Source organism: Andrographis paniculata, unplaced genomic scaffold (genome assembly GCF_009805555.1).
Source record: "Andrographis paniculata isolate CXL003 unplaced genomic scaffold, ASM980555v1 Contig57END, whole genome shotgun sequence".
NCBI lineage: Eukaryota > Viridiplantae > Streptophyta > Magnoliopsida > Lamiales > Acanthaceae > Andrographis > Andrographis paniculata.
In genome coordinates, this window is record NW_026137592.1 from 2282852 (window position 1) to 2301135 (window position 18284).

Genomic DNA, 18284 nt, shown 5'->3' on the forward strand with positions numbered 1-18284 from the left:
TAGTTTAGTTCTGTGGTGAAATCGTTGATCTCAAGCAACGGGTCAAATTTTAATTTGATGCTCATTAGTTAATTAAGGAAAGTTTGTTGTGGGACTATTAGTTTATTTTTTCCTTACAGCGACGGGCATTCAGTAAAAATTATTCAAATTTATCGGTACATTTATATTTTGTACTAACATTAAAAATATACTTATATTTATATAATTTTTTATATAAATATCATCAATTTTTTTTGATTACGATATTTTTACATAATAATTAATATTTAAAAATAAACATCTAAAAAATAAATATAATTTTTATTTAAAGACGGAGATAGTATATAGTATAGTTTTTGCACACTAATTTATTTTAAATGTGAAATGGGCGGAATTTGTTTGCACAATTAAATTTTTACCAACGTGATTCTATATATATAGTTTCTCGCAAAAAATTAAAAAAAAAAAAAAAATCAATATTCAACAAATAAATATACTGAAAAAATTATTTTTGGTCTCAATATAATCAAAATTTATCAATTTTGATTCTAATATAAAAATTTTATCAATTTTGGTCTCAATGTAACCAAAATTCATCATTTTTGTCCCAATATAACCAAAACTCTATCATTTTTTATTCCAATATAAACTTTTTATCAATTTTAGTCTTAATATAATCAAAATTCATTATTTTTTATTTCAATATAATCAAACCTTATCTTTTTTTTGTCCCACCGTCAATAAACCAACAAAAAATGTTGACGTGAAAAGAAATCAAACCTTATATTAGCATTTTTCGTCGGTTTGTTGACGGTGGGACAAAAAAAGAAAAAATTTGATTATATTATCACAAAAAAATGATGAATTTTGATTATATTGAGATTAAAATTAATAAAAATTTTATATTAGAATAAAAATAATAAATTTTGATTATATTGAAACCAAAATTAATTTTTTTTCTTATTTATATTACAACATAATTCTTCGTATCTCACTTTAAAAAATACTTCAAATAAAAACATCAAACAAACACACCTGCAATTTGACGTGAGATTACTAAATCTTAATATTATATTTTAAATGTAAATTTAAAATTCAATATACCATAGAAAATTATAAAAAATACTTAATTTGATATTTTTAAAAAAAAAAAAAAAAAAAAACCTTTTGATAAATAGTACTCCCTCCGTCCCAATATAATAATCTTGTTTATCATTTTTATCCATCCCAAAACAATAATTTTATTTCTATAAATAACAATATCACCGTAAAACTATCAATACTTTTTTTATTATTATTATACAATTGTCACTAATTTTTACACTACTTCTTAACTCACATGACAAAAAAATATCATTTATCTTTACTTTTACCAACTATTAATATAATATTAATATTGTTTAAATTCCATGCCCAACAGAATAAGACTCATATTTTTTGGGACGGAGGAAGTAATACATCTCCGAACAAAAAAAAAAGTTGCCAGACAAATTCTATTCCATCCTACCAAACATTACAATCATATTCCTGTTCAGACCAAAATAGAAAATCAAACCCTGTATATATATATATATATATTCCATGTATTTTACAATAACGATTCTTTCAAACACACACAAAAAAAATTACCTAATATTTATTGAGCACAAACACAATTTCTTTACATCATTTCAACTTATACAAACACAACTTACACATACACAAGCAATAGAATTTAGCCATTATATATTTAAAATAAACATGGATAATACAAATACAATTCGGCCCCCCAAAAAAATCAAATTCTCAAATTAAATCTAATCTTCTTATATAAATAAAAATAGACAGAAATGGCAAAATTTTCGAGCAAATATAAATCAAGGGAACCTAAAATGGCCATATTAATTAGCAATATATTTGATCCAAAGTTACTGTCAACATGTCTTCTTAGGAGTGTCTAGTCAGTGATCAATCAAACAATCGATCGATCTGAGCTACACATATATCTACATTACCTATTTCTACATTACCTAACGATGCCATCTAACTCGGCAGACACTGCCGGTGGTGGTCGCAAATGCACGGTACTCATATACACAATTTCATATAAGAGAGTCAGCGAGAGGAGTTACCCGTCGTCACTTGCAGATAGTCTTCAATCTCTTGGCAGCCTGGACGAATCCTGTTATCACTTGCGACTCATCCAGTTGCTGCTACACGATGAAAATATTCGATAAGTGGCAAAGGGAGAAAAGATGCAAATAAAAAGTGCAGACATTAAGGTTGTGTTCTTTTGTGCGTTTTACCAAAGGTTTTTACTATTTAAATCATATTTTCCCTCCAAAATTATCACAACAAACAACTATTCAAAAAACCAAACCCAAAAACTAAAACTCACAAACAAACACACCCTAAATTCCCCGACTGGCTCGTATACCTGTGACATAAAATGCCTATGGACAGCGTCGACGAGTTGTTCTTTGGATGGGTTATGGATCGCATCGACCTATGCAAAAAAATGATCAGTAATCGAGCAAACAAGAAAAAAGATCAGAAAATTTATATAACGTCACTCACGAGGTTGAAGTGCTGCAAATATCTCCATAAAGCAGCCCTCTCAAGCTTCCCGAGGTCAACTTTCTGTGCAAGAAGTTGATTCAGAAACTTTCAATCCGAAAGATTGGTTAAATAAGAACAAAGATCAATTGCCTAATTAATAAAAATGTTGTCACCATGGAAGCCCTTGGAGTAGTTGAAGTCGAATCTTTAGACTGCGAGTCACACGAGAGGGACCGACTCAGAGTCCTGTGGGACGACCCGCAAAGCCTGTGGGTACGATGCCTTGATCTATGCGACTTTTGAGTATCATCGGATGCTGAGAAACAGAACAGCCAAAGCAGTCGGATTAAATGGTGGGCCAAAAGTTAAAAAAGAATAAATGAATGAGTGGCTGTTGAAATAGGGAGAAAGTGAGGAAACAAAAGGATATGAAGGAAGAGAATCCTATGCAACAAATAAACTTTCCCGAATAGAAGCCGCAGATTATCAAGATTTCCATGGTTACTTTATTTCAAGACATAATTTCACCAAAGGGTACAATAAAGTCGGAAGAATTTACTTTTTTCATATATAAAAGCTTTTAAATCAGCAGGTCTGTGGTCATCCCAGTTTTGAATCAGAATAGAAACATGAAAAAATATCGACTGATACTTAAATCATCTGATCCACTAGGTAATGTGTTCGGTTTGATAAAAATTATCAATATTACTGCTGTTACTTTATTCAAGACATAATTTCACCAAAGGACATGATAAAGTCGAAAGAATTTACTTTTTATTTTCATATATAAAGCTTAAAATTCAGCAGGTCTATGTTCATACCAGTTTTGAATCAGTATAGAAACAAGACATAATATCAACTGATCGAATAAGTAATGTGTTTGGTTTGATAAAAAATGGCTTGTTAAGCAATAGCAATCCGAATTCCAAAAATACACGACCGAATCAAACTCACCCATGTCCGAGCCATTACAGTGCACATGCTCGAATTCAAGGTCATCGTCTTCCTCATTTCCAGTTGGAGCTTCAATAACACTCAAAGCATTTCTTTGAAGTTTCACTTCAATTCCATTCGTGAGAACCTGTATGTGGTTAAATATGGATCAAATTAAACCCTGTTCCCCCAAAACCATATCAAATCAACACCAATAGATCTGCACCTTACTGGTGCTTGCCTGGGCACTAAAATTGAGGGGAAAATTTTAGGTTTCTTCCCGAGTATGATCTAATCAAGTAACTAGAACTCAATTGCGCCCAACGAGAAGAAATTGCTTAAAAATTGCAGAAATTTAATCCATATTTGACAGTTTACATATGTTAATCATGAAGTGACAATATTATCCAACCTTGCAAATATGATTTTAGCATCAAATTCAAAGACTATAACGACACTGAAAGAAATGGCAAATGAAGAACAGTATTTCCATAAAACAGACAAAAACTCCATTCAATCCACCTGTCAATTAACGTAGAAGAACTAGTAATTACCTGACGCATACGAACTCAGTAATTGACCCGATCCACAAGCATAGATGAATGAATAAGTAAATAGATAGAGCTAATCTTCATGTAATGATATGAAAGAAAAACTGCAATTCAAGCAAATTCGAAAAGAAATAATCACACAGTCAATTTATCCGCAATCAATTACCAGCCAGTGCCATCCGCCGAGGCCAACAGCCTTTTTGACGACGCCTTGAAGCCCTACCAACACAGATTTCGTACGGTTATTCCCAGTGACAACAACCTTGGTGTGACGCGGAAGCACCGAAAGCTCCTCTTCGCTGCTCTCCCCGCAGCTCTGTAGCTGCGACGAGTGCGGGGAAAATCCCCCATTGCTCTCCACTGCAGCAACTTCCATCATCATTTTCAATAATACGTCTTCAATCCCGAACAATCGAGCGCAATCATGGAGATTTAGGGTTCCAATCCGCGCACCACTGAAAGATCACGCATTGATGTATCCAGAAATGCTATCCCTGGGCTCAGAGGTGTTGGAATTTGGGGGGAAAGTCGGGGCGTTCTTCTTAGAGAGAGAGAGAGAAAACACAGCTGTGGAGAGAGAGAGAGAGAGAGAGAGAGGAGGGAGAGGGAGACAGAGAGGATGACAGTGACTGGGAGAGTGTGTGTATGTATATGTGTATGTATATGTGCGTGTGTTTTTCTTCATTGCTTCGTTTTGCCGTAAACAATTAATTATTGAGTGCGAATGGGGCTGTGAATCCCGAAGGCTCGAATGCATCCAATCGTGAGCCGCCACGTGTTCAGAGGCTCGAAAATCCTGTGGTCGAGGCTTCGGTGCAATACCACTAGCTTGACCTTTCGAATTCTTACTGGCTCATTAAATTACCGAAACACCCCTCTCACGATTTTGCATTATACTATGATTTATTTTGATGCGGTTTGAAATCGAATTTTTTTTTAGTTTTTATTTAAATATTTTTGTTTAATTGGAAGTACTGTTTTTATTAATTTATCTTGTTATAGTTAAAAATATTTTTTTATTATAAAAAATTTATATATTAATATCAAAATATCATTAAATTTTATATACATTATAAATATATCACTATATATATTACTCACTCCGTCCACTTATCATGTTCTCTTCGTTCTATATTTTATGTGATTTTTTTTTTGAAAAATGATTACACACATTAATCCTATTTTAATTTTTTAATTTTAATTAAATAAATTAATTATCTTAATTTTAATATGTGATAATTAATATTATAATATAATTATTTTTACTGATACATTTTTAATTATATACTGATTATACTTATTATAAATTTTCGTGTCTACAATAACAAAGACATCCAATATGAGACGAAAATAGTATAAAACATAAAAGATAAAATAATCAAAACTATTTTACAGTAATACTATTTTAATTTATTATAAAATTTCAAAAAGATACATTTGTTCCCAACGGAGAGATCATTTGATGTAATTTTTATAAAATAAAATAATACTTCCTCCGTCCCAATACAATAGTCTTATTTATCAATTTTGTTCGTCACAAAAACAATAGTCTTATTTTCATAAATAACCATATTACCTATACTTTTTTATTTTTATTACACAATTACCACTACTTTTTACACTAATACACTCACAATAGCAAAAAAATCTTTTATCCATTCTTTTTACCAACTACTAATATAATATCAATATTTCTTAAATCTCGTATCCAATCCATATTAAGACTATATTTATGAGACGGAGGAAGTACTACATTTTAATTAAAAATTGTACTCTCTCTGTCTCATCTAATATGGGCGTGTTAATGTAGAAGCGAGAATTTAGGTAAAATGTAATTATTAAGTAATTCAAAGTGTATTAGAGCATCTCTTATGGTTATTATTTTTACTCCATTATCTCTTTTATCTATTTCATCCGCATCATATTTACCTCAATATTCAAATTATTTTATTTCTCACCTATAGTAAATGACTTCTAACACATTACTTTTACTATTTTATAAATCCATAATAATTTATTTATTTCTATATATTTTTATTATGTAATACTATACATTTATAAATAATTTATTTATTTATACATATTTTTATATATATTTATTATCTAATAATATTTTTATATAATAATATTGCATTTTAATTTTTAAAATATTAACCTATATAAATTTTAATAATTGAAATTATTTGAAATAAATTAACATATATATCAATTAAAAAAAACATAGAAAAAGAATCGTAATATAATATAAATATATAAAATAAATATATTAATAGTTTAATTTAAAAAATTATTATTTTTATTATCAAAAGGTAACCAACAATTTAATTTAATCATTGAATGAAAAGATTAGTATTTTCACTAACCATTTTATTTAGTTGAATATGAAAAGGTAGAAAATTAGTTAATGAAATTTAAATATATTTAAAAATAATTTATATTATATTTTAAATTTTAAATTTTAAATTTTCAAAAAATTTTGGATAGTTTTAATTTTTTAATTTTTTTTTAAGGTAATGACTTTTTTATAAATATAATAAATTTTGATAATTGTATTTCTTATTAGAGGTAATGAGTTTGTTATACTCCCTTGGTCCCATAAAGAAATATCTATTTGCTTTTTGCACGTAGTTTTAGAAATATTAATATTATATTGGAATATAGTATGAATAAAATAGAAATGACTAAAATAACCTTATTAGTATGTGTGAAATAAAGGTAATGACATTTGTGTAATATATTGTAAATTGTAAAGGTATTTGTAATGTTAAGTAGATAGTACAATTACTAAAAAAAAAAAATGAATATTTTGTTATGGAACGGACTAAAATTGAAAAATAGATACTTTATTATGGGACGGGTAGTAAAAACTGAAAATGCAATGATAAAGTAATAAAAGAGGTGAACGGATGTTATGAGTAAAAATAATTATTGTATAATAAAAAAAATTGACTAAGATTAAGATAATTTAAATGAGATTAAATGGTATAATTATATTTCAGAAAAAAATTATGGGAACTGACGAAAACAAAATATAAATAAATTCTGTTGGACTGAAGGAAGGAGTATATAATAAATTTGATTTTATTTTAAAATTACAAAAGAACAATTCTATTTTAATACTCCTTATTTTTATTATTAAAATTTATTACTTTTAATATATGATGTATTATGTTATATAGTCTGTTTTTTTCACGTAAATTTTTTTTAATATTACTATTATATTAGATTGCAGTGAAAATAATAAAAATACTTATTAGTATTGTGTAATACTATAAAAATTATGATATTTGTATAATATTGTTAATGCAAAATTTTCAACAATAAAAAAGTAAAATCCGAAAATAGAAAATTATCTTCGAATTTGATATAATTAGTGCTTGAGATTAGGAATCTCTAAACACCGTACGATACATAAGTAAACTGGAAAATAAATGCTAGAGACTGAAAATTAAATGATGATCCCCGAATCACTGACTTTGCTGTCGTTTGAAGATGATTGAAGATCCTTGTCAGTTGCTGACTCCAATCATTAAATATTCCTCAGAAATGATACCTGGAACCGTCGTCCGAATGGTTACAACACCTGCTATCAACCGTCTACTAATTCCTCTTTTGTTGACACGTGTTTTCAACCGTCTTACTAGCTGCGTAACCCAACCGATAAACTACTGTTCTCTCACTCAATCTCCGCAGCAGCCGACCTCCATGGCAGCCGACTTGCTCATCCAACTGCGGACCAATCAACCTGCCTGTCCGACTGTGGACCAACCGACCTGCCTATCCGACCGCGGACCTTCCGACCTGCTTATCCGACTGCGGACCAACCGACCTGCCTGTCCGACATCGGACTTTCCGACTTGTTTATTCACTGCGGACCAACCGACCTGCCTGTCCGACCTGCGGACCATCCGACATGCGGACCATCTGACCTGCCTATTTCCTTAGAAAGACATCCGGTCAACCGATTATCCCGAAACACTCCTTAATTAATCTAACGGATCCAACTACAAGCCCACACCTCCTTCTAACTTTGGCTTTTTAATCTAATTATAAAATTCATATGTAACAAATATATTATAAATTTAAAAAATATTTATTATATTAATTAAATAATATAATTATTAAATTAGAAAATTGTACAATTATTTTGAACACATAAAAATGAAAAATAAAACCCATTGTATGAGAGGGAGGACGTACATAAAAAAGACGAGTGAATAGCGAGGGTATTTGAGTAAATTGAGGTAGATTGTGGGTAGCGGGAATTAAGGAAAGAAATGGCATTTAGCGGAAAAGAATTAAGAAAGCGTGGCGAGTGGGGGCCACTGCCCCCTCCGTACCTTCCGTCGGTGTTGTCTTATCTGGCGGACGCGTCCCTTCGCTACAATCTCACCGTGTGTATATATATATATGTATGTATCTATGTATTATATACCACCGTATTCGTATAATAAATCGTATGTATTTATTAATTCATGTATAGATTACATTAGGGGTGTGTTTGGTATAGAGAATTGGCAGCGGAGAAATGAAAATGTTTACATTTTTCTTATTTGTTTAAGTTAGAGAAAATTATTTTTAATTTATCATTCAAGTATTTAAATTTTTACAAAAATTTATACTAAAATATGATTTTACAAAATTTCGTATATAATTTATAACTTTTTATTTTTAAAAAAATCACCATAAATATTTTTTCATGACTCTCACTTGCTAAAACTCTCTTTTGTTAGATTAATCATTTATTCTTGTCCGATCCATTTATTTTCTTTTTACATTTCTCAACTGAATTCTCTATTGTACCAAATAAGAGAATTAATTCTCATGATCTCCCCAATTCCCTTTTCTCTCTAATTCTATTCTCTACTCTCATTTATTTGCAATTCCATTCTCTGTGCCAAACGCCCCTAGGTACTATCTACCTTGTATTCTCGATTTCCTATGTTAATTTATGCTTATTATTGTTTGATAAAATAAAAAAAAAAATAAAAAAATAAAGTAGAAAGAAGAAAGAAGAAAAAGAAGAACAAGAAGAAGAAAAGAAGCCATAGTTATAATAATAAATAAGTTTACTACTTAAAATATTTTTCCGCTATTTTGTTGAGTGAGTATTATAATGCTGATTGTTTCCAGCCGTTGGATTGTATTGGAGTGGAGCGTTGGATTTGGATATGAAAAAATTTGACGAGTGAAATGAACATCGATTGTCAAATTAAGTGGTAATAGTTTGAACTCATGACTTTTCAATCACGAGTCAATTTCACACTATCAGATCATTTATTACAAAACGATGTATAAATTAATTATATATGTCATGATATATTTTGTAATTTATTTAAAAATTAAAAATATTTGATATTAATGGTCTAGCCACTTCACACAAAAAATATTCTATTAGAGATAACCGCGCCAGGGAGGCCGTCGCACCCAGGACCTGCTACATTATTTATTTTAATTTATTTTAATTATGTAAATTATTTTTTTCATTCTTGTTCTATTATTTTTCCTTGGATTTCTATACTTATTAATTACTTTTTTATCAGTTTTTTTTTTTTTTTCCATTTTTTGCATTTACTTACTTCTTTCTTCCGGGCATTACTGTTATTATTATTTTTTTTTATTATTCTGCATCATTATTACAATTTCATTGATTTTTGTTCGATATTTCAACCTGTTGGACATGCGATTCCGAATCATTTTACGAGGAAGTCGGAGAATACATTCGAATTTCAACTTGATAAATTCGTCAAATCATGAAAATTTTTTTTGAAGGATAACAGAAGGCCCAAATGTTTTGGGCCCACGCGCAGGGCCCAAATGTGTTGGGCCCTTTGAAGGCCCCTTTTGTTAAAAAAAGAAAAATAAAGATATATATATATTTATATATAAATAAATATTATAAATATATGTATAAAATTGAAATATTTATGTTAAAATTTATTTGACTATATCTAAATTTGAATTTTTATTAAATATATTTTGATATAATATTTTATTAAAAATAATATATTTTTATTTGTAATAGAAGCAAACAAATTTAAACATAAATAATTATTTTTATATACTCCCCCTGTTATTCAAATTTATTTTCACTTTTATTTTTTGGTTGTCAGCCAAATTTATTCCTGTTTCCATAAATACCACTTTTCTTTTTAAGAAAAATAAAAATAAAAAATTTATATTCTTACAATTTTTCTTAAAATCCATGTTGGTCAAATGAGCAGACAATTGAATGAGAGAGGGAGTACTAAACAATTAAATAAAAGTTCATTTTTATTTATTTTGCCCGTAATCTATCAAAACTCAAAAAGACCATTATCAAAATATATTTTTTCGATTTTAATAAAAGTAATTATATATTAATGTCAAAATATTAATAATTTTTTATGTAAATTACAAAGATACTATTACATATATAATTAATTTATACATAATTTTTAAGGGCAAAAAATATTAAAATTTCTTACACATTTTCACTAAATAATATAATAGTACTCCCTGCGTCTCATGTTGCATGTCCGAATTATTGTAGGCACAAAAATTTAAGATAAGTATATTAGTAGATAATTAAGAATATATTAGTAAAAATAATTATTTTATAATATATATAATTATAAATTAAAATTAAAATAACTAATTAGTTCAATTAAAATTTAAAATAAAATTAAGGTGTGCAATCATTTAAAAAAAATGACATGAAATGCTGACAAAAACTGCAACGTGGATATAGTAGGTGAGACAGAAGGAATATTTTTTAAAATTTATTACAAAAATATAAAAAATACTTTGAAATATAGGTTACTTAGGTTGCGTTCTTTTGTAGATTTCACTATAATTTTTTACTATTTAGATTCTTTTTTTCCTCCAAAAATATTATATCAAATAATTATTTTTCTTTTTTTATATTATATTATAAATTTATTTTACATCAAAACATCACATCGATATTTATTTATATCACATTAAATAACTATTCAAATTTAACTTTTTATTATTAAAAAATCCAAACCGACAAACAGATTTTTTAAATAAAAGGCTTTGGGGAAACAGAAATGGAACAATGAAATATGATCGACATTGCAATAAATTATAAATTATTAAGATTGGCAGTTTTTGATTTGCTTGCACGACAGGGAACAAACTTTGTGTACTACGAAAACTTTGGAACAGCACATTTGTCATTACATTCTAAGAACTATATATTTAATTCCTAATTAGATACATAGTTTACTCAAGTAAGTGTCAGATAATTATTAATTAAGGCTCTGTTTGTTTGTGCTTCTATACGATTTTTGTAATAATGTTTTTGGAGCCTGAAGAAGTACTGTACATCTGCCGTACATTTTATTAGGTAATGCCTGTTATAATTTTGATTTAAATATATATATATATTTGATTATAGGTAAACTGTTTTTTTAGTCCCGTAATAGTACAATTTTTATCATTTTAGTCTTATAAGTGGAGCATGTCGCAAACTAGTCACATAAGTGAAAATTTTTTGCTGTTTTAGTCCTCCGGTGCCGGAGAAGCCCGCGTGGCTCGCCGGATGTGACGTGTTCGCCAGGTGTCCCGCCAGGTCAGCGACACCTGGCAGACACACGTGGATTTATTTATTTATTTTTCATTTTTTTTAATTGGACCAAATAAAAAAATAAATAAAATACAAATAAAATTTAAAATAAATTTAAAATAAGTTTTAAAATAAATTAAAAAAGAAAAAATTCACGTCTCCGCCAGATCAGCGACACCGGGCAGACACTTCACATCCGGCGAGCCACGCGGGCATCTCCGGCGCCGGAGGACTAAAACAGCGAAAATTTTTCACTTATGAGACTAATTTGCGGCAGGCTTCACTTACGGGACTAAAATGATAAGGGGTCAAATTACGGAACTAAAAAAATAGTTTACCCTTTGATTATTCTATTTGTAATTATTATTTGAAAATATTGAAAATACATGATGTGATCGTTTCATGTATATCATTATGATCTAACTTAATTAATAAATACTCTCTCCGTCTCATATTTATATATCCATTTATTTTTTACACAGAATATTAAAAATATTAGTATTATATTGAGATAAAATAAAAATAAAAATAAAAATACTAAATTAACCCTATTAGTATTGTATGATATAAAGGTAACGACATTTGTGTAATATATTGTAAATTCAAAGGGTATTTGTAATGTTAGGTAGATAGTACAATTACTAAAAAAAATTAAATAAATACTTTGTTATAGGACGAACCAAAATAAAAAAATAGATACATTGTTAAGGGACGGAGAGAGTATTTGTTTATATGTGTTTTGGTAAATTTTCCATTAGGACTTATTTATAATTTTTAATTTAATAAACACATTAATAATATTTTATGTGATAATTAACATGTAACTATGTAAGTGTATTAACTAAAATAACATTGATTTTTTATTTTTTATTTTTAATTAATAGAGAATTGTATGATATAATTTTAGATGAAATATAAAGACATTTATTAATGTACAAGGAATATATTTGTTGTTGATAATTTAAAATAGTAAATAGATATAAAGTATATATTTTCTTGTGAATAACATTCAATTTAATTTATATATATATATATGTAGTGCCATTTTAAATATTATTTAACACTTCTTTCTATTCAAATCCTTACAAAATGTAATTATGATTAAAAAAAACCATTTGAAAATATTGGGAAAATTCTTTGCATCTATGTTCACTTCCCTTACAAATGGAATAAATAAACAATAAAGGGTGTTTTGATTTTACTGATTCAATATTTTTTTACTCTAAAAAATATTAAATCAAATATTTATTTTTAATTTATTATATTATATTAAAATATAATTTTACATTCAAAATATACATCAATATATATTTATTTCATATCAAACAATTATTTCAATTCAAAACCAAAACTCAAAATCAAAACCCCACAAATAAAACACACTCAAAGAAAAAAAAAAAAAAAAAAAGAAAAAGGAAAAAGAAAAGGATCTTTATAGAAAATCATACTCCTTATTTCCCAATACAATAATCTTGTTTATCATTTTTGTCCGTCCCAAAACAATAGTCTTGTTTCCATAAATAACCATATTACTTTTTACATTAATACATTCACAAGAACAAAAAAATCTTTTATCCATACTTTTTATCAACTACCAATATAATATCAATATTCCTTAAATTTCGTACCCGATCCAATTAAAATTATATTTAGGCAAAATTGCCCATAACTCCCTTGTGGTTCCGAAACTCAGCGTAAATTTCCCATCTACTTAAAAAATTGCATGATACCCCCTTATATTTTAAAAAATATTGCATGAAACCACTTTGTGGTTTCGAAACTCAGCATAAATCCCCATTTTACTTTAAAAAATTGAATGACGCTCACTTATACTTTAAAAAATATTGCATAAAATCCCCCTGCCATGCAAAACATATAGATAGAAAATCATCTTCTTATCACATAAGAAAAGTTTCATAGTGGTAGAGTTTCATGCAACGTTTTTTAAAGTATAAGGGGGTACCATGCAATTTTTAAAGTAGAAGGAGAATTTACGCTGAGTTTCGAAACCACAAGGAAATTATAGACAATTTTGCCTTATATTTATGGGACGGAGGGAGTACATATTAGTATTACAAAGTAAAAAAGTGAAACAAATATGAAAGAGAACAAAGTCACAAAAACTCCAAAAATACAAACAAACACGTTTATTCTGAAATTTCAATTCAACTTTGTTTTGTTCGCGGGATCATATGTAATTTCACACATGACTTTGTCGTGTAATATATATATATATATATATGTGGATGAAGAACAGTATTACATTATCAAGTCCTCGGAGAAAGCATTAATTGTTAGAAATTAATTTTCTTTAAAATATGGAAAAATTAGCAGTGATTTTGCTTCTCGCATTTGCCTTTGGAGCCGGTGCAGCTTCATTCCCATGTATGTATGTTTCTTCTTTTTTGTATTTCATTCTTTACATTACTACATAATCCCTCCGTCCCATAAAGTAGAATTGACTAAAATAATTTTATTAGTATTGTGTGATATAAAGATAATGATATTTGTGTAATATATTATAAATTGTAAGAGTATTTTTAATGTTAAATAGATAGTACAATTGCTAAAAAAAAAATATAAATACTTTGTTATGAAACAAAAGGAGTATATATATATAATTTTATTATTTTCAATAATAATTATAGCAATTATATATAAAAATATATATTATATTAAACAATTAGTTGAATTTATTATTATATGTTGATTTAATTTCAATATGATCATAACTAGTAATTCTTGTATTGATTATATGTTAACACAAGTATTATATAAACATATATAACTATATATCGTCGGTTGTTGTATAAATATTGGTTATCCACTAAATTTATTTACAATCTATTCATAATAAATAATTTTATCCACTCACAATTTTATATCTATTGTTTACTTTTTCTATTTATCATACATTTTTTTATTTTTTTTTTCAATTTTTTGCTAAATTTTCTACTATAATTCTCCATCTGTCACTTAACAATCTATCTATTTTTTCTTTATTTTGGTCCGTTCCATAACAAAATATTTATTTCCATTTTTTAGTAACTGTACTATCTACCTAACATTAAAAATACCCTTATAATTTACAATATATTAAACAAATGTCAGTACCTTTATATCATACAATACTAATAGATTAGTTTATTTTTTTACCTTTATTTCTACTGTATCACAATATAATATTAATATTTTTAGAATTCCGTGAAAAAAAAAAAAATAGACAGATAGATATGGTACATAGGGGTACTACTTTACCTTTTTAACTGAACAAAGAAAGTAAAATACTAAATCCGTTCCCAGAATATGAGCAACTTTTGCTTTTTGCACGTAGATTTTTAAATATTAGTATTATATTAGTTTATAGTAAAAAGGATAAAAATGCCCTTATTAGATTGAGTGATATAAAAGTAATAATATTTGTATAATATATTGAAAATTGTAAAGATATTAATTATGTTAAGTATATAGTATAATTATTAAATTAAAAAATAATTTTCTTATTTTGGAACGAATAAAATTAAAAAATAGTATTCTTAATACAATAATAATCCAAATTCTTTTTTTTTTTTTTTTTTAATTATTGAACCCAATCCATTAATTGTCATCCCTAAAACTTCTGCTTTCGCAGACACGAAACTGTATCACCTCCGCATCGACTGCGGAGTGAACGACGACGGCAACGGCGCCCTAATTAACACAATCAACAACGACTCATGGTTCCGCGACGGCGGCCTCTTCACCGACTCCGGCAAGGCCGAGAAACTCCCCTCCGGCGCCACCGCCGCCGTGCCGGAATTCCTCGCCACCCTCAGAACTTTCCCCGGCGGCGAGAATCAGGACCCGATCTGTTACCCGCTGCCGCTGGCCACCACTCACAGTTTCCTTTTCCGGGGGGGCTTTTACTACGCCAACTACGACGGCAAGTCGCAGCCGCCGGTGTTCGACCTGCAGCTGGCCGGGAAGACGTTGGCCGCCGTCGATCCCTCCGGCGGCGCGCCGACGTTCGTGGAGGTGGTGTACTGGCCGAGAAACGATAATATAACGGTGTGCTTGGTCGGCCGGAAAGACGGCGGCCGGCCGTTCATTTCGTCGCTGGAGGCGACGGCGTTGGATGGGATGAGTTATAATCAGACGCCGATGTACCGGAAAATGACGCAAGGCACGGCTTATCGGCTCGTAAGCCGGCTCAATTTTGGGGGCGACAACCAAGTTGTAGAGTAAGTACATATATGCAACTTCTATCCCAAATTATTATTTATTATTATTATTATTATTATTATTATTATGTTTTGATAATGTATATATATTTGCATATTTATTAAATTTTAAAATATTTTTAAAATTTTAATAATAATTATAAATAATAGTACCACATAACTAATGATAAATGCATTATGTTATTTAAGACAAAAACTTATATGTATGGAGGGAATTTTAATCTTTCCATAAAAATTAGGTTGAATTGTTTTTTTAATCTCATAATTGGACATCTTTATCATTTTAATCATATAATTGGAACATATCGCAAACTAGCTATGAAAGTGAATTATTTTTACAATTTGTCATTCGGCGCCGAAAATGCCTGCATGACACCCGCGTGGTTTGCCGGAGACCACGTGTCCGCTAGACCAAGCATCTCTGGTGCCCGATGATGAAAACTGTGAAAAAATTTCACTTACCGAATTAGTTTGGGATAAGCTCCAATTACAAGACTAAAATAATAAAATTGTCAATTACGAAGCTTACCTTATAAATTAGTATTAAATTTTTGTTAGATTAAATAAATGGTAAATTAAATAATACTTTATCTGTTCCAATACAATAGTCTTATTTTCATAAATAACCATATCACTATAAAAGTACCATTACTTTTTCATTATTATTACACAATTGTCATTACTTTTTACACTAATACACTAATAAGGCAATTACGCATACTTTTTACCCACTATCAATATAATATCAATATTTTTTAAATTCTTTATCAAACACAACAAAACTAAAGTTTTGAGATGGAGGGAGTATTAAATATTAATTAGTTGAAAAACAATAAATAGTGTACAATGGTGGATCTAAGGAGAAATTGGAGGGACACCAACCCAAACCCCAAATTTCATTAAATTTTTTAGCGTAAAATATATATTTTAAAAAATATAACTACGACTAATTTATTTTTGAAAATAATAAAATTATCATTTTGTTATGTCTTTTTACATATATCTATATTTTTTTAACTCCTTATACAAATTTGGAAGCTATTCCATATTGCAAATCTAGAAGTGTAGTTGAAAATTCAATTTTATTTTTAAATAACAAGATTTATATGCTCATTAATATAATTTCTATAACGATCTATTGAATACTTGAATATTGAATCAATCGACCGGGTAGGCCGTGGTCGATGTGGGCGAACTCTTGCGAAGAAACACAAAACAGATATTGGGTGCCGCAACGAATGGACTACTACAGCCAACTTACCTTCGAACGCTCGACGGCTTGCACCGGCCGAATTTACGAAAACGTACCTCCCGACTCTGTCATCACCACCGCCGTAACTCCGGCGCCCACCGCTCCCTCACAATCGATCTACGTGCCCGTTGAATTCCCTTCGACAGACAATACGACCGCAACCACAGCCATGACCGTGTACGTAGTTTTGTATTTCTATCAGGGCCTCAACTCAGCAGAAGTGCGCGAACCCATGAGGATTATGGATATTTACATTGACGGATGGCTCATGGGAAGCGTCGGTTTGGAGGAGCACGACGCGGGCGAGGTGGTGACGTTGTATCCGGTGACGGTTTCCGGTGGGACAATGAATTTGACGATTTCCCCCGGAGAGAAGACGGCGTTGCCCCCGCTGTTGAACGGGATGGAAGTGTTTTTGGCAATGGAGATGGGGCATGAGGTGTTTAGTTATGGGTTTAGGGTTAGTTGTTGGATTGTGGGGAGGATCGTACTGCAGGTTCTGCTGATCATTGGGGTACTTTTTTATTAGGGTTAGAGCTTGATTATGTGATTGAATTTTTTTATTCCGACGTAAAAATCACACTAGACGAATCATATGTGACAGGTGACCTAAAACGTCGGGGTTGTCACTAGTTCAACCCCTACACTGCCAGACCTTCCTTTACGGGATAACTCTTGACTCTACTTTCAAAATACAAACACACGTTCCACAAAAACTAGGGATATTAATACTATTGTTTCTTTTTTTTTTTTTTAATTTCTCGTTCTTTTTTTTTTTTTTTTTGTCGTAATATGAATTTATTAGGATAATACTATTATTATTTAATTTACTATAATATATATTTTTTATGACGTGGGAATCCGCAACTGCTATCCAAAAGTATATACTGAGTAAATTCTCGATCGAACCTAATACCTTGTACTATTATTATTTAATTTACTATAAATTTTTTCTGAATTATTATTAGTATTACTATTACTATTACTACTTATTATTAGTATTACTATTACTATTACTACTAATTATTTTGTTCAGAATTAGGCCATGTATTTATACATTTTTACCAATTTTACATTTATTACTTATTTCTCAATTAAATAAAATCAAGCTAATTACAAAACACAATTGCTCACCTATAATCTAAGGTAATTTAGCCTGTGGTTAGTATTTACTTTAATTTTAATTTAAATAATAAATTTATGTATAATATTTTATAAAAATTAATATTTACTTAGTCATT

The 18284-nt window shown here is 29.1% G+C and overlaps 2 protein-coding genes across 3 annotated transcripts; one reads left to right on the forward strand and one right to left on the reverse strand.

Annotated features, from left to right (window-relative positions):
- Positions 1-1831: 1831 nt before the first annotated feature.
- LOC127257549 (uncharacterized) lies at positions 1832-4640 on the reverse strand. 2 transcript variants are annotated; one of them, XM_051284014.1, is made up of 6 exons: positions 4168-4640; positions 3472-3598; positions 2691-2833; positions 2536-2598; positions 2396-2464; positions 1832-2171 (listed from the first exon to the last, which is right to left on the reverse strand). In XM_051284014.1, exons 1-6 carry the CDS (start codon positions 4381-4383, stop codon positions 2097-2099), a joined length of 693 nt encoding a protein of 230 aa, XP_051139971.1. In that variant the 5' UTR covers positions 4384-4640; the 3' UTR covers positions 1832-2096. The 2 variants fall into 2 exon arrangements, with proteins under 2 accessions (XP_051139971.1, XP_051139972.1); XM_051284015.1 differs by having other exon boundaries at positions 1832-2168; positions 4168-4638.
- A 9204-nt stretch (positions 4641-13844) lies between these two features.
- On the forward strand, positions 13845-17759 carry LOC127257336 (receptor-like protein kinase At5g59670). Its single transcript, XM_051283713.1, has 3 exons — positions 13845-13956; positions 15203-15791; positions 16966-17759. Exons 1-3 carry the CDS (start codon positions 13890-13892, stop codon positions 17570-17572), a joined length of 1263 nt encoding a protein of 420 aa, XP_051139670.1. The 5' UTR covers positions 13845-13889; the 3' UTR covers positions 17573-17759.
- Positions 17760-18284: the final 525 nt, after the last annotated feature.

Excerpts from the sequence above, each read along its gene's own strand:
- LOC127257549 (XM_051284014.1), bottom strand. The coding sequence starts at position 4,383 with ATGATGATGGAAGTTGCTGCAGTGGAGAGCAATGGGGGATTTTCCCCG. Across the intron at positions 2,599-2,690 it reads CTACTCCAAGGGCTTCCATG|AAAGTTGACCTCGGGAAGCT; the intron begins GTGACAACATTT and ends CTTCTTGCACAG. Across the intron at positions 2,465-2,535 it reads ATTTGCAGCACTTCAACCTC|GTCGATGCGATCCATAACCC; the intron begins GTGAGTGACGTT and ends TTTTTTGCATAG.
- LOC127257336 (XM_051283713.1), top strand. The coding sequence starts at position 13,890 with ATGGAAAAATTAGCAGTGATTTTGCTTCTCGCATTTGCCTTTGGAGCC. Across the intron at positions 13,957-15,202 it reads CGGTGCAGCTTCATTCCCAT|ACACGAAACTGTATCACCTC; the intron begins GTATGTATGTTT and ends CTGCTTTCGCAG. Across the intron at positions 15,792-16,965 it reads GGCGACAACCAAGTTGTAGA|GCCGTGGTCGATGTGGGCGA; the intron begins GTAAGTACATAT and ends TCGACCGGGTAG.